This window comes from Giraffa tippelskirchi, chromosome 13 (genome assembly GCF_054371585.1).
Source record: "Giraffa tippelskirchi isolate mGirTip1 chromosome 13, T2T-mGirTip1v1.2.pri, whole genome shotgun sequence".
NCBI lineage: Eukaryota > Metazoa > Chordata > Mammalia > Artiodactyla > Giraffidae > Giraffa > Giraffa tippelskirchi.
The window spans coordinates 106,700,001-106,713,859 of record NC_137287.1 but is presented as its reverse complement, the minus strand read 5'-3'; the positions used below and the strand labels follow the sequence as shown (position 1 = coordinate 106,713,859).

The 13,859-nt window shown below is 40.0% G+C and overlaps 2 protein-coding genes across 14 annotated transcripts in view; both read left to right on the top strand.

Annotated features, from left to right (window-relative positions):
* Positions 1-1,504: 1,504 nt before the first annotated feature.
* Positions 1,505-12,967, top strand: RBM12 (RNA binding motif protein 12). Of its 5 annotated transcripts, XM_081559942.1 has the most exons (4): positions 2,140-2,217; positions 3,729-3,838; positions 6,898-6,982; positions 9,621-12,967. In XM_081559942.1, the coding sequence occupies exon 4, from the start codon at positions 9,643-9,645 to the stop codon at positions 12,457-12,459; it is 2,817 nt and encodes a 938-aa protein (XP_081416068.1). In that variant the 5' UTR covers positions 2,140-2,217; positions 3,729-3,838; positions 6,898-6,982; positions 9,621-9,642; the 3' UTR covers positions 12,460-12,967. The 5 variants fall into 5 exon arrangements, with proteins under 5 accessions (XP_081416069.1, XP_081416067.1, XP_081416066.1 ...); XM_081559943.1 differs by lacking the exons at positions 2,140-2,217; positions 3,729-3,838 and adding an exon at positions 1,505-1,545 and having other exon boundaries at positions 6,930-6,982; XM_081559941.1 differs by lacking the exons at positions 2,140-2,217; positions 3,729-3,838 and adding an exon at positions 1,505-1,545.
* Positions 1,505-13,859, top strand: part of CPNE1 (copine 1) — a 37,648-nt gene continuing 25,293 nt past the window's right edge. The window contains exons 1-3 of one of the 9 annotated variants that reach the window (XM_081559947.1): positions 1,505-1,545; positions 6,898-6,982; positions 9,621-11,437. In XM_081559947.1, coding sequence (XP_081416073.1) covers positions 11,423-11,437 — 15 coding nt within the window. In that variant the 5' untranslated portion in view covers positions 1,505-1,545; positions 6,898-6,982; positions 9,621-11,422. Of the gene's footprint in view, positions 2,218-6,897; positions 6,983-9,620; positions 11,438-13,859 lie in introns of those variants that run through there. The other 8 variants (XM_081559946.1, XM_081559945.1, XM_081559954.1 and 5 more) reach the window with 8 other exon arrangements.

Genomic DNA, 13,859 nt, shown 5'->3' with positions numbered 1-13,859 from the left:
TGAGTCCTCTGACTTCTCAAATAAAATTGGTGGGTTCCTGACTAAAAGATCTGAATTTAGTTTTGACTTGTGACAAGTCAGACATAGGAAAGGAGAAATGAACTGAAACAGTGTCCATTTCTCCATTGGCCATCTCAAGGAGAAGCAAAAGATTTTCAGGGAGTTGAGGGTGTTCCTGAGGGGAATCTTAGTTTCTGACCAGGGATCAAACCCCTGCAGTCATGACCAAAAAAAAAAAAAAAAATTCAACATATGGGTACAAATATCTTTTCGAATTATAATTTTACTTGGGTATATGCCCAATACTGGGATACTGGATCATATGGCAACTCTAGTTTTAGTTTTGTGAGGAAGTTCCATACTGTCTTCCATAAGGGCTGCACCAATTTACACTTCCACCAACAATATAGCACATAAGTATCTTATTTTTATCACGTTTTAATGAGTTTACAAGTTGCAAATGTATTTCTCATGTGAGTGATACTCAGTTTGAAAGCCACTAGGCTAACGTATGGTGAATGCAGACAGACGAGAAGGAGATGGAATTATAGTTTTTTGAATAAATTTTTTAATTTTGAATAATCTTAGAGAAAGCTTGCAAAGATAGTATAGAGTTGCATGTCTATCACCCAATTTCCTCTGATTTTTAACATCTTACATAAAACTATGATGTCAAAACTAAGAGACTGACATCTGTACATCAGTATTAACTAAACTTCAGATTTCATTCAGATTTAACCAGCTTCCCCACTAATGTCCTTTTTCTACTCCAGGATTCAATCCTGGGTACCACGTTGTATTTAGTAGATTTTGTTCTTAACGCACTGTATTTTACCTACAAAAAGTATATATAATGAAGTATACATTTGTTTAAAAGCGTGACTTGTTTCTTTTTAAGTCAGCTAGCACCAGGCTAGTCTGCAACACAAATCTTCCCCAAATTTTTTGGGAGTTGTGGGGATTTAGTCCTTGATTTTGTTAGTCAATTGACTCTTTTTCTGCCTTGGAAGATTAGTTCAATTATGGTAACATTAATCAAGAGATAGGATATATACGAGCGAGTGGAATCTGCGAGGCTTAGGACCAAAGCAGCATAAGAATAATTTTTTCTATAATATAATAATACCAAAGTGCAGTCGTGGAGGGGTTAACGAGGACTGGTAAAGCTCCCCGGGCTGAAATTTTTAAATTTCGCCACCATTTTGTTGTTCATTTAATCTCAAAACAATTCTGCGAGGTAGGCAGCACTTTCCTCCTCTTCGCGGAGGCTCGAAGTGAAGTAATTGCTTGAACCCAAGCGCCAAATACTTGACCAGATCCCATCAAGCAGCGTCGCTCGCCTAAAGGCGGAGCTAGTGCGCAAACGTCGCAAACGTCGCAAACCTCTTCTCACAAGAAACACAGGCAACTTCCGGGAGCTTCCCGAGATGCTCAGCACGCTTGCGCCGCTCCGCCCCGTGACGCCACTCACTCCGCCCCGCCCTTTCTGGAACGCTGAGCTGCTGAGCGGGCCGGCGGCCATCTTGTGAAGCGGAGAAGAAGGAGGTGGCTGCTCTGGGCTCCGGGAAGCCGTTCGGGCTGGGGCTGTCGGCCGCGGGGCGGAGGCACTCGCGCGGGGGGTAACTCGGGTCTGGGTTCGGGTGCCGCGCAGCTCTCGCCGGTAAGACTCCTGCAGCCCCGGAACGGGCGGGGCTGTGCGGGGCTCGAGCCGCCCCTTGGTGGCCCGGGGCGGGGCCTTCGGAGGCCTCGGAGCCCGCCGCAGCGAGCGCCCTACACAAAAGGGTCGGGGCTTGGCTGCGGGGGTCTTGGGGCGCCACTTGCGCCTCTCGGTCCTGAGAGGATGCAAGAAGGACACAAGAGAGGATGAGTCTGCCTACCGAAGAGGGCACAAGGCCGTAGCGAGGACGCCCCCGTTGTCTGAGAGGAGAGGAAGCTAGAGCTGGGTGCCCCAGCGGCCCGCAAACGAACGGGAACTGCAGTGAAAACACGCTCCATTCCGAATGAACAAGATTCTCTATGCCCTCACGTGGGGCAGAGATTATAATTGTGTCCCGAAGTGAGGAGATAATCGTAGTGAGACCACTCCCCCACCGGAAGTGGAATGAAGGCCCCTGAAAAAAGGGACTGGACACACCTGTTGGGGGGAGCTGTAGTCGGTTCTCTCCCTTGAGTGTAGGAGGGAAGTCAGAATTGGCCGGCCGCCATGGAGGCCCGAAGGTAGAGGGGGTTGCTGTGAAAAGCATCTGAGGCCCAGCTTTGGGGCGGGGCTTGTTCTCCGGGGTGTAGTTACTTTGAGAAGACCGCACGGGTAGCGTGGGGGTCAGTCCGCCTCGCGAGTCTTATGAGAATTGTTAAGATGTTAGGCCCTTGGTTCCCGCGTAGGGAAGGGTCCGCTAAGAGCATCACCTTTACGTGTCCCTTGGGAGAGAGCCTCCAGCGTTTAAGGAGGAGGAGGTTCAATGGGATGCGGAGACTGGGTGATTTTGATGGAGAGTGAACTGAATTTTTTGATTGAAGGCTGGAGATGGTAGTTTGCGGGCACGTGAAATGAGTGGGAACGGCTTTGATAAACCACTAGTTAGTGACAGGAAGATCACTAGTGCAGGGGGCTTAGTTGCTAGGTTGTAAGTGCGTGGACTATGTATTTTCCGTATAGTGGAAAATTTGAGCTCCGGTGAGGGTTACTCGGTTTATTCAGCTCTGAACCTACCGAGAGCTGTGTACTGGAAATAGCAGACAACATAAGCGAGGTTTCTGGATCCTAAGACCCTTCTTGCTCGAGATTCCCAGAGATGACAATGTAAATTGGGATAGTTGGCAGGAACCAAGATATACGAGATTAAGGTGATGCCAGTAGATATAACCTACTAAAAAACTGATTGCAACTGAGGTTTTGTTGAAGCAGAGACTATGGACGAGTATTTGTTTTAGGGCTTCTTGTATGGTTTTAAATGGTGTAATTTTTTTAAAATGCAGTACTAACATGAATTTCCTTGGATTTTATTATCTAATTTACATTGTTAATGCATTTCAGAGTATTTGCTATTGAAAAAAAAATCTTAGAAATCTGGACATACAGGCCGTTCTTGTTGCGTTTTTAATTATAGACATACACCAGACTGAGTCGTACTTTGTAGTTTTGATACCGTGGAGGATTTCTGGATTTAGTGGAAGGAAATTGTGTTCAGGCGTTTTCCAAGAATATTAAAAAGCTGGGAGGAACTGTTACAGGAGGTTAAAAAATGTTTATGGTAATTAATCTCTGAAGAAAATGATATGTTTGGCTTGTTTTGTAAAAGTTGAGGATGTGCTCGGTATTATTACTGGAAAATTTTAATGAAGCAGGGAATGCGTTTTTATGTCACTTTTATATGCTCTATTATTGGTTATTTTGTTTACAGATTGTGATGCATAATTTCAGTTTTTTTATGTTTATATCTGTTAGGTGAAAAATGTGAAGCTTTAAAACCATCGTGGTAGTTACTCGGAACATATTGTTATGTGCTGATTCCAGAAACTTCAGGCTTCTTTCACTTTCTTCGACATACCAGATGACTTGATTTTTGCATGATGAGTTTGGGGGTTGTTGGTATAATTTTTAGATGTGAAACTTGATTTTGTGGGCCAGTGTGTTCCAGGTGTTGAAATTCAGCGACGGTATTCATGCTGTTTTTATTCCATTTTGTAGATAGTCACTCCATCCTTCTATTGAATATTTTCTTCTCTAGATGAAATAGGAAGAACTTCTGTCAGTAACGGTTGCGCAAAAGATGTTTTTAGATATCCCTGCCTAAAACGCAGTGACTATCTTCCATTTCTCTGATCTTCTGCCTGGCCAGTAAGTGCTTGATAAATGTTTGTGGAAAAAGTGAATGTTGTTAAGTGTTTTAGGTCATCTAAGAAAAATCACTTAATCTTTAGTCTTATCAGATTTTACTACCACCACACATACACCTTTTGGTTTGCATAGAGTTTAGTTCATTAAATTTAAAGCCTTAAAACCAGTAGTGAGGGTGAATGTGGTTGGCTAGGTTAGAAGAAATATTGTTTTTTTGAAGTCTAAAGCCAGTAAGACAATGAACTTTGTTGGCATTTGGGGGGATATAAAAAATAATATAGTCTTTTTGGCAAGAGCATAAATATCATATTTAGAAATGTCTTTTTGATTTACTGCCTTTGAATACTGACTGGAGATAAATGAGAAAGTAGAGAAATATGCTATCAAAGGTTTATATCTCCCTCAATGTCAGAAGATTTGTTTTAAGAATGGTCCCAGAACCTGAAATGTGATCCATTTGGAGATGGAGACAAAATTAAGTCGATGAAGCTATATTCTTTTTCATAATGCATACCATGATGTGGTTATGTTGCATGTAGCATAGTGCCTGTTACGATTGGTTCTGTTACTCATCTTTGTGGTGAACATTCAAAGGGTGCTGATGTTTGTTTTCTTTTGAATCTGAAGATCTTAGATTGTACCTGTACCTGGTTCTTGTGATCAAAAACTGATTAAACAAAGTTAAAATTCACTTTCGACGTTTATTACCAAATGAATAGTGGAAATGGTCAAGTTCTGATTTGTACCTTGGCTTCCTGGTAAAGAAGATTGTTGTCAGACATTTTATCCTGAAATTCCAAGTTTTTGGAATGGCTAGTAAATAAGAAAATCTGTCTTGTCATAATAATATGCTAAAATTTTGTAGCAAATATTTGTGCACGTATCTGGTATATGAAAAGTGGAAACAAAGCCACTGTGAGTTAATTCTCAAAATAAAGTGCAAAAGTATGCTAAAGCAAGCTTCTTGTTTTAGATCTGAAATATATCAGTGGATTTAATGGTAAATCAAACCCATTTTCTCTTTCCCTTAGCTCTATGAGAAGGTAAAACATGCATTTTAGATATTTTGTTGCTTAGAGTTGTTTCAGTCTTTCTAAAATTCGTTAAAGCTTAAGGTGATTGGAATGAATTTTTCATTTTGGTATCCTACGTTTAGTTGCTTGCTGACATTTAGAATGCAGGAATGAGTAGTTTCCTAATGCTTCTGTTAAACAGTAATGCTTCTGTTAAATCATTGCGCCCCTTTCAAAGTGAGATGTTGAAAACAAAAGTACTTTAGTTCTCAATTTCTATTTGAAGGAAGGGATGTAATACTAAGAGTGGTGAAGTTCTGGCTTCTAGCCTGAGCTTCCTGTGTACTTTTCTTTGGTATGGGATGAGGTGGAGCTTCTCTTTTGCTGAAATAGAGAAGATAAACAATTTATGTCTTGATTGGTTTTGTAACATGTAAATTCAACATGTTACACTTCAACCAGAGATTTGTCAAATTCAGCTGGTTCTTTTAACTTTTCTCCTTGTTCAGTAATTTCTGGCAACCCTGTAGACATTTTTGGGAGTAGATACAGCATGTTCCCTTTGGGCTTAACTGGCTGATACCAAGCTTGTTCCTCTGTGGGTGGACATATCTTACTTACCTTCTTGGGTCTGAAAGGGAGGAGGCTGAGGAGCTTGTTTCCCTTGCCTTCAGGGCACATGTCCTGACCCCCATACCAGACCTTTTGAATTGGAATCTCCCCAGGAATCATCACAAGTGCTTAACTAGAAAATTACCCTGGTCAAACTTGAACATTTAGGAGAAAAAACTTGCAATAATTCATGCCCTTCTTTGTTTGAACATAAACTTTTTGTAAAGCAAGCTTTTTTCTGTTTTACATTGCCTTTTGTGACCTGTTAAACTACTAGATGTGGCTTTTTTTAAGTAAAGAATTGTAGAATTCTAGATAAGTTAGGATTGATTTACAACTATTAAAAGATTTAACACAATGCTCTGGACTTTTTAAAGTGTTTATGACATATAGCATAACTTTTTGTGGCAGAACAATCTCAGTGTTCTTTAGTAATTTGAGTGGATGTTGATGTTTATTTTAGCTTGTTCTTCAGACAAGTTTGGAGTAACACTGAAACTTTTGAATGTCTTTCCAGTGATGCATATTAAGCTCAGTGGTGGTATCTTGATCTTGACAGATAGCTAAAAATAGGCATCATCATTCTAAGTAGGCTTCTGTGGGTAATCTTAATACCTAACAGTGACAGTTTTCTTCTACTCTTTTGAATATAGTTGTCTAATCATTTGGTGATATAAATTGCTTGTGAATTGTTCATAACTTCACCAGTTTGGGAGAAATTCCAGTGAAAGATGAGTGATCTGTTTTTACTTTGAAAGTACTCTTAATATGCTGGACTTTTTAACAAGTTTCTTGGAACAAGTTTGGTGTGTTAGAAGAAAAAAACTTTCCCTTAATATTTTGAACTCTGGTGGTTTTAACTAGGAGTTACTCCTACAGCCAGAATTTTTACTTCATTTATGTTTTTGTGTTGTTCGATTGCTATTTTGGTGCAAAGGAAAATATATTGAAAGAGTAACTGCAGTAATTTCCATGAATACCCTTGAGTTGATGACTTACTTTGTCCAGTAACTGTTACTGTGTGAATTTGCGCTTTTTCATAAAAATTTGGCGGGAATCTGAGGAGATAGATTGCAGTTGGACTTGTGTTATGGAATTTTCTGGACTGCTTTAATCATCAAGTGATTAAAGCAATTACCAGATGTGAAGTTGAGCTTTATGACTGTTTTAGTTTTCAGTTGATTCATTCTTGGGCTAATTTATGACACATTCTTGATGTGTGTAAATATATAATATTTTGAGAGAAAGCATTTGAAAGCAATAATAAATAATAAACATGTGGGATTTTGGTACCTATATTTTTTTTTCTAATACTTCATAATGATGTGCTCCAGTGGTTTCATACTCGCCTTCATAATATACAGTTCAGTGTGGCCTGTGCGTATTTTTCTGTTTCCTGCATTGATTTTTGCCTCCATTTATTCTCTATTGCAGTCTAAAAGTTGGTTTTAATTGGTTGCCCACAGGATTGACTTGACCTCTACTTCTTGTTAAGAAAATACATCTCTTGTTTTATCAGGTAAGAGAATTTGAATAGAGGGTTTGTTTTTATACAAAATAAAATGAGATAGCTTATTAAATAACATGAAAATACGTGTAATAACTAAATGTGGGGTGTTTTTTTTGTTTTTAACAAGCATATTTGAGGGATGGGATTCGGGTGGATGGGTGTCTTGAACATTTGTTGATTCCTTTGGGAGTCAGTTTTTTATGGATGCGTTTCTCCTGCTGAATTCCTCATTAGGCAATGAGTAGCTGTTTTCTTTCCTCAGTATCATTTTAGACCACCTACAAATAGAGGTGCTTGTTATTGGTATGGTTTTTTAATATTCTTTTGTGGAATAGGTAGAGAAAATGGTAGAAGTATATATGTCATATATTTTAGAGTACATATTGACTTTAGATGGAACCTTATTGATTGGAATCTGACTCTCTTGTTAAATAACTAGGATAGGCTCAAGCAAGATATATTGAAATGACTCATCTGTTAGACAGGTACTTTGTAGCAGAATAGCAGATTTTATTTCATGTTTTTTCAGAACCTAAAACCTTCTCCCCTTTGGATGGCTGTATGAATAAATCTTGTGCACTACTTTGGTTTACTCAGCCCTTTTCTAGACGGTAATTTGGGCGGACCTTCAATATCATGTTTTCATGTGTACCTTGTACAGACTTGGACTAAATCCCATCCCTCAGTAGCAGATGGTTTGAAGACTTAACTGTGTATGTCTCTTTAGCCCTGTGTTTAATTCTTGGGACATAATAAAATTCTCATCTTATTGTCCTAATGTAACCTAATATTCTCTTTGTCTCTCTCTCAAGTTTTGGGGATCTAGATTACCCAAGATGTTTCCCCCAATTAGTGATTAAGTGATTTTTGAAGTTGAATGGATTATTGTCCTGGCTTTGCTGTATAGCCAATCTTTTAGAATTAGTAAGGAATGAGAATTTGATTTAATGAATCAGAACCTTCTTGATGAACTTCTTATAGACTGCTAAATAGTAAATAAGGGCAAAAGAGTCTGTCAGTGTGATGTCTTTAGTATTAATTTTTCTTACTGATCCTTTCGACCAAAAATGAAAAGCTTCCCCCTGCCTCTTTTCAGATTTCTAGTGTTTTTTATGGTCTTATTTTCTGTTTGCCAGTCCATCTTTCTGGGTTAAATTTGAAGGTGGCTTTTATTTTTGTGTAGGTGTGTTTGAGAATAGTGTCTGAAAGCCAAACAATGTATTTCTCTTGTGTACAGCAGTCGTAATATTGAGATATAATTGCAGATTGTGTTGCTTCAAGTTAGTATTCATGTAATATTTGACATTGGAAAGCTGCTTTCATGGAGCTAGTATCCTTAGAGCTTGCAGCAGGAAACTTTGCTCTTCTTTGTTCTTATTTGAGAAGTGATGAAGCCAAAGCTCACATAATTTATAATTTCCCTAAGATCACAGAGCCAGTTTAATAGGTTTATGTTTAAAAGTCGATTTTTAAAATGGCTTAGAAAAAAAACATCCTATGTTGTTGACCACATAAATTTAAAATTAATATATTTTTTCAGTCCCAGGAATTTGTTTTGGATCACTTTACAAATGGCTGCTTTTGCATTTATTCTTAGAAACTATACTGAACTGAACTGAAATACTGAAGTTTTATTTAAGTCTGGGAGAAACTTCTTTTTGATAATATCAAAATGAATATTATCTACAGAGATTGGTGAGCACCCAGAAATACCATAGGAGTTATGTTGGGTCACAATCACTGAATAAAGTTCATTCACTACATTCACTAGTTCAGAAACAAAAAAAAGCTCTTTTTCATTATCAGCCCTCTCTGTGGGATAAACAAGACTTTATTAAATGGAGGGTTTGAGAATGAGTCCTTGGACCTGAGTTTTAATTGAAACAGCCTTGTTGAATGGCGCTGTAACCAGGTTCTACTTTTTGGATTGATGACTTCAGGTATCTAACATTTTGGCTATTTTATTCAGTATTTCTTTTGGATACTTAGTATGTAATACATAATCCCATACATCATTTTTTTTTTTAATAAAAAATATTTCTGTAATAAATAAAACTGTTTCATCCTAGGGTGAGATATGGAATCACTTCTTACTTGAGACTTGAATCTGCTTTAGTGTTATTATTTGAAATTCATTGTTATTCTAGTTTTTGAGATCAAGCCATATAAAATAATTTTACAATAGTTCTACAGAGTTATTAAGTTTATAAGGAAGATTCTGAGCCAGTTTTAAATATTACCTTTGACGCATTCTTTGTATCTTTTCCCCTGTAGATAAACTTTGTTTCCTGATTTGACGTACACATTTCTTTTAAATCTTATTGAATAATTAGTGGCCTGAATGATGATATAATTGGTGATTTTATTGTCCTATGGTGGTTTTTTTCCCTGAAACTTTTGAGTCTTCGGGCTGAACTTCTAATTGTTTTCAGAATTAATGTCTTTTGGATGTTGAAATTGGGTTTTACATTGTAAATGGCATATAGTACCCAGTTTTTAAAATATCCACATTTTAAAAAATGACATTGCTTGTGATAGTTTGAGGGAATACTTGAGGGCCTAATACGGTAGATGGTCATTCTTGTAGCTGAAAACTTGGTGTGATAAACAGGAGTCTGACCTGGCCGTTGCCTTTTCTCATCTGCAGGTGTGTGTGGTTTCAGCGCAGCATGGCTGTGGTCATCCGTTTGCAAGGTCTCCCAATTGTGGCGGGGACCATGGACATTCGCCACTTCTTCTCTGGATTGACCATTCCTGATGGGGGCGTGCATATTGTAGGGGGTGAACTGGGTGAGGCTTTCATCGTTTTTGCCACTGATGAAGATGCAAGGCTTGGTATGATGCGCACAGGTGGTACAATTAAAGGGTCAAAAGTAACACTGTTGTTGAGTAGTAAAACGGAAATGCAGAATATGATTGAACTGAGTCGTAGGCGTTTTGAAACTGCCAACCTAGATATACCACCAGCAAATGCTAGTAGATCAGGACCGCCACCTAGCTCAGGAATGAGTGGCAGGGTGAACTTGCCTACAACAGTACCCAACTTTAATAATCCTTCACCCAGTGTAGTTACTGCCACCACTTCTGTTCACGAAAGCAGCAAAAACATACAGACATTTTCCACAGCCAGCATAGGAACGGCTCCTCCAAATATGGGGGCTTCCTTTGGGAGCCCAACGTTTAGCTCAACTGTTCCGAGCACAGCCTCTCCAATGAACACAGTCCCACCTCCACCAATTCCTCCAATCCCAGCGATGCCATCTTTGCCGCCAATGCCGTCTATTCCCCCAATACCAGTTCCTCCTCCGGTACCTACAATGCCTCCTGTGCCTCCTGTGCCCCCAATTCCCCCAGTCCCTTCTGTGCCACCCATGACCCCACTGCCACCCATGTCTGGCATGCCACCTTTGAACCCGCCACCTGTGGCACCTCTACCTGCTGGAATGAATGGCTCTGGAGCACCTGTGAATCTGAACAATAACCTGAACCCCGTGTTTCTGGGTCCATTGAATCCTGTTAACCCTGTCCAGATGAACTCGCAAAGCAGTGTGAAACCACTTCCCATCAACCCTGATGATCTGTATGTCAGTGTGCATGGAATGCCCTTTTCTGCAATGGAAAATGATGTCCGAGATTTTTTCCATGGGCTCCGTGTTGATGCGGTGCATTTGTTGAAAGATCATGTAGGTCGAAATAATGGGAATGGATTGGTTAAGTTTCTCTCCCCTCAAGATACATTTGAAGCTTTGAAACGAAACAGGATGCTGATGATTCAACGCTATGTGGAAGTTAGTCCTGCCACAGAGAGACAGTGGGTAGCTGCTGGAGGCCATATCACTTTTAAGCAAAGTATAGGACCTTCTGGACAAACCCATCCCCCTCCTCAGACACTTCCCAGGTCAAAATCGCCCAGTGGGCAGAAAAGGTCAAGGTCAAGATCACCACATGAGGCTGGTTTTTGTGTTTACTTGAAAGGGCTGCCATTTGAAGCAGAAAACAAACATGTCATTGATTTTTTTAAAAAGTTGGATATTGTGGAAGATAGTATTTATATTGCTTATGGACCCAATGGGAAAGCAACGGGTGAAGGCTTCGTAGAGTTCAGGAATGAGGCTGACTATAAGGCTGCTCTGTGTCGTCATAAACAATACATGGGTAATCGCTTTATTCAAGTTCATCCAATTACCAAGAAAGGTATGCTAGAAAAGATAGATATGATTCGAAAAAGACTGCAAAACTTCAGCTATGACCAGAGGGAAATGATGTTAAATCCGGAGGGGGATGTCACCTCTGCCAAAGTCTGTGCCCATATAACAAATATTCCCTTCAGCATTACCAAGATGGATGTTCTTCAGTTCCTAGAAGGAATCCCAGTGGATGAAAATGCTGTACATGTTCTTGTTGATAACAATGGGCAAGGTCTAGGACAGGCATTGGTTCAGTTTAAAAATGAAGATGATGCACGTAAGTCTGAACGCTTACACCGTAAAAAACTTAATGGGAGAGAAGCTTTTGTTCATGTAGTTACGTTAGAAGATATGCGAGAGATTGAGAAAAACCCTCCTGCCCAAGGAAAAAAGGGGTTAAAGATGTCTGTGCCAGGTAATCCTGCAGTTCCAGGAATTCCCAATGTGGGAATGCCCAATGCGGGATTGCCCAGTGCGGGACTGCCTACTGCGGGAATGCCCAATGCGGGAATGCCCAATGCAGGAATGCCCAATGCGGGAATTCCCAGTGCAGGAATACCTGCTGCAGGAATGCCTGGTGTGGGAATGCCCGGTGCGGGAATGCCTAGTGCAGGAGGTGAAGAGCACGCCTTCTTGGCTGTAGGATCTAAGGAGGCCAACAGTGGGCCTCCATTTAACTTTCCTGGTAATTTTGGTGGGTCAAATGCCTTTGGACCACCACTCCCTCCTCCAGGATTAGGAGGGGCCTTTGGTGATGCTAGGCCTGGAATGCCTTCAGTTGGAAATAGTGGTTTGCCTGGTCTAGGACTGGATGTTCCAGGTTTTGGAGGTGGACCAAATAATTTAAGTGGACCAGGATTTGGAGGGGGCCCTCAGAATTTTGGAAATGGCCCTGGTAGCTTAGGTGGCCCCCCTGGCTTTGGAAGCGGCCCCCCTGGCCTTGGAAATGCCCCTGGGCATTTGAGTGGGCCTCCAGCCTTTGGTCCTGGCCCTGGCCCTGGCCCTGGCCCAATCCACATTGGTGGTCCTCCTGGCTTTGGATCTAGTTCTGGAAAACCAGGACCAACAATAATTAAAGTACAGAACATGCCCTTCACTGTGTCTATTGATGAGATTTTAGATTTCTTTTACGGTTATCAAGTGATCCCAGGCTCAGTGTGTTTAAAGTACAATGAAAAAGGTATGCCCACCGGTGAAGCTATGGTGGCTTTCGAATCTCGGGATGAAGCCACAGCTGCTGTCATTGACTTAAATGACAGACCTATTGGCTCTAGAAAAGTAAAACTTGTATTAGGGTAGCTGTTCACTTCAATTCTTCATAGGGTAGATATAGTCTTCATAGTGCTGTGATTAATGCATTCAGATTGTTTTCCTAGTGTTTCCAGGTTAGAACCTGTGGATTGTTTCAATTGCATATAGATTGGTTTCCATAACATAGAGTGTTGGTTGACTGTTTACAGAAGACTCATTACCGAGATAAACATTGCTGTATGTTATAGTAAAGCTGTCTCGAGAGAACACAAAAATGATTTTGGCGTACCATTAGAGAAACCATTTGTAAAACTCAAATGACCACATAAAGCTTATCAAGGAGTCTAGATTGGTTTTTGTTTTATACCATATGGATGAAGAAGATAGAAATGTTAATAGAGCTCATTAAGGGTGCTCTTGCCAGCTGCTAAAAAATAGAAGCTGGCTACTCTTGGAATTTGGTTCAAAGCTGGACAGATTTGCTTTGTTACAGGGTCAAAGCATTGTCTAAAGTTCTCGTTTTCTTTTAAAATTGAATAAAATCTCTGTATACAGATTCACTGTATGTACCTTTATTGCTTCTTGAGGGTTCTTGCTGTATAGACAGTCCTGCTTCTGAAGTTGCTGCTTTGTTTGCCTAATTGACTCATTTGTAAATGAGCAGAATTGCTTTGTTGTTGTTTTTCTATTATAAAACTCCACACTTGGTTTGTGCTATAACCTTGAACTTCTAATTTCTATTGTCACACTTAAAATTGTGTGGAATAAGACATTTGCCACAAAAGTAAAACACAGAGTCCTCTACCTACCAGAGCCTTTTTGGTTTGACCGCCGAGTTGTAGTTTAGTCAGTTTAAAAATCGTGCCTGTTGTTTGGAGGGCATCAAAAACCAGAAACCACTTTCAGTAATCATTGTTTAAGATGCCCAAGTTGAAATCCTGCCCAAGATGGACTCTAATGTTCTGGCAGTTTCCTTCTGTCCCAAATTTATGTGAAATGACTTGTAAAACTAAACAAAAAAGGGTCCATTCATAAGAAAGCATCATTATATATATAGGTTTTTAAAATTGAAGTTGAAATGGTTAGTTCTGTTAACTATTAATAGTGTGATAGGAAAAGATCCATAAACTAGTCCATAGATTGATACGTGCTTAATCCTGTTACTTGGAGGCTTTTTGGTCTAGTTGTTTGATCAGGAGCCTGTTTACAAAAATTCTAAAGAGTACGAGTGCCGCTGCTAGAGGGGAGAGAATTGAGACTCCTTGCCCTGTCATACTTTGGCATTCAGGACACTAAGGCAGGAGGACCACATGGGTTCTGGTTGGTGAGTGTCCTTGTCATGAAAACATTTGCCTTACAACGTCCTACTCACTGCCGCAAAAGGCTCTACTTATGGTTACTTTTCTTAAAATGCTCTAAAGACGTGTCACGTATTATAAACATGGAAT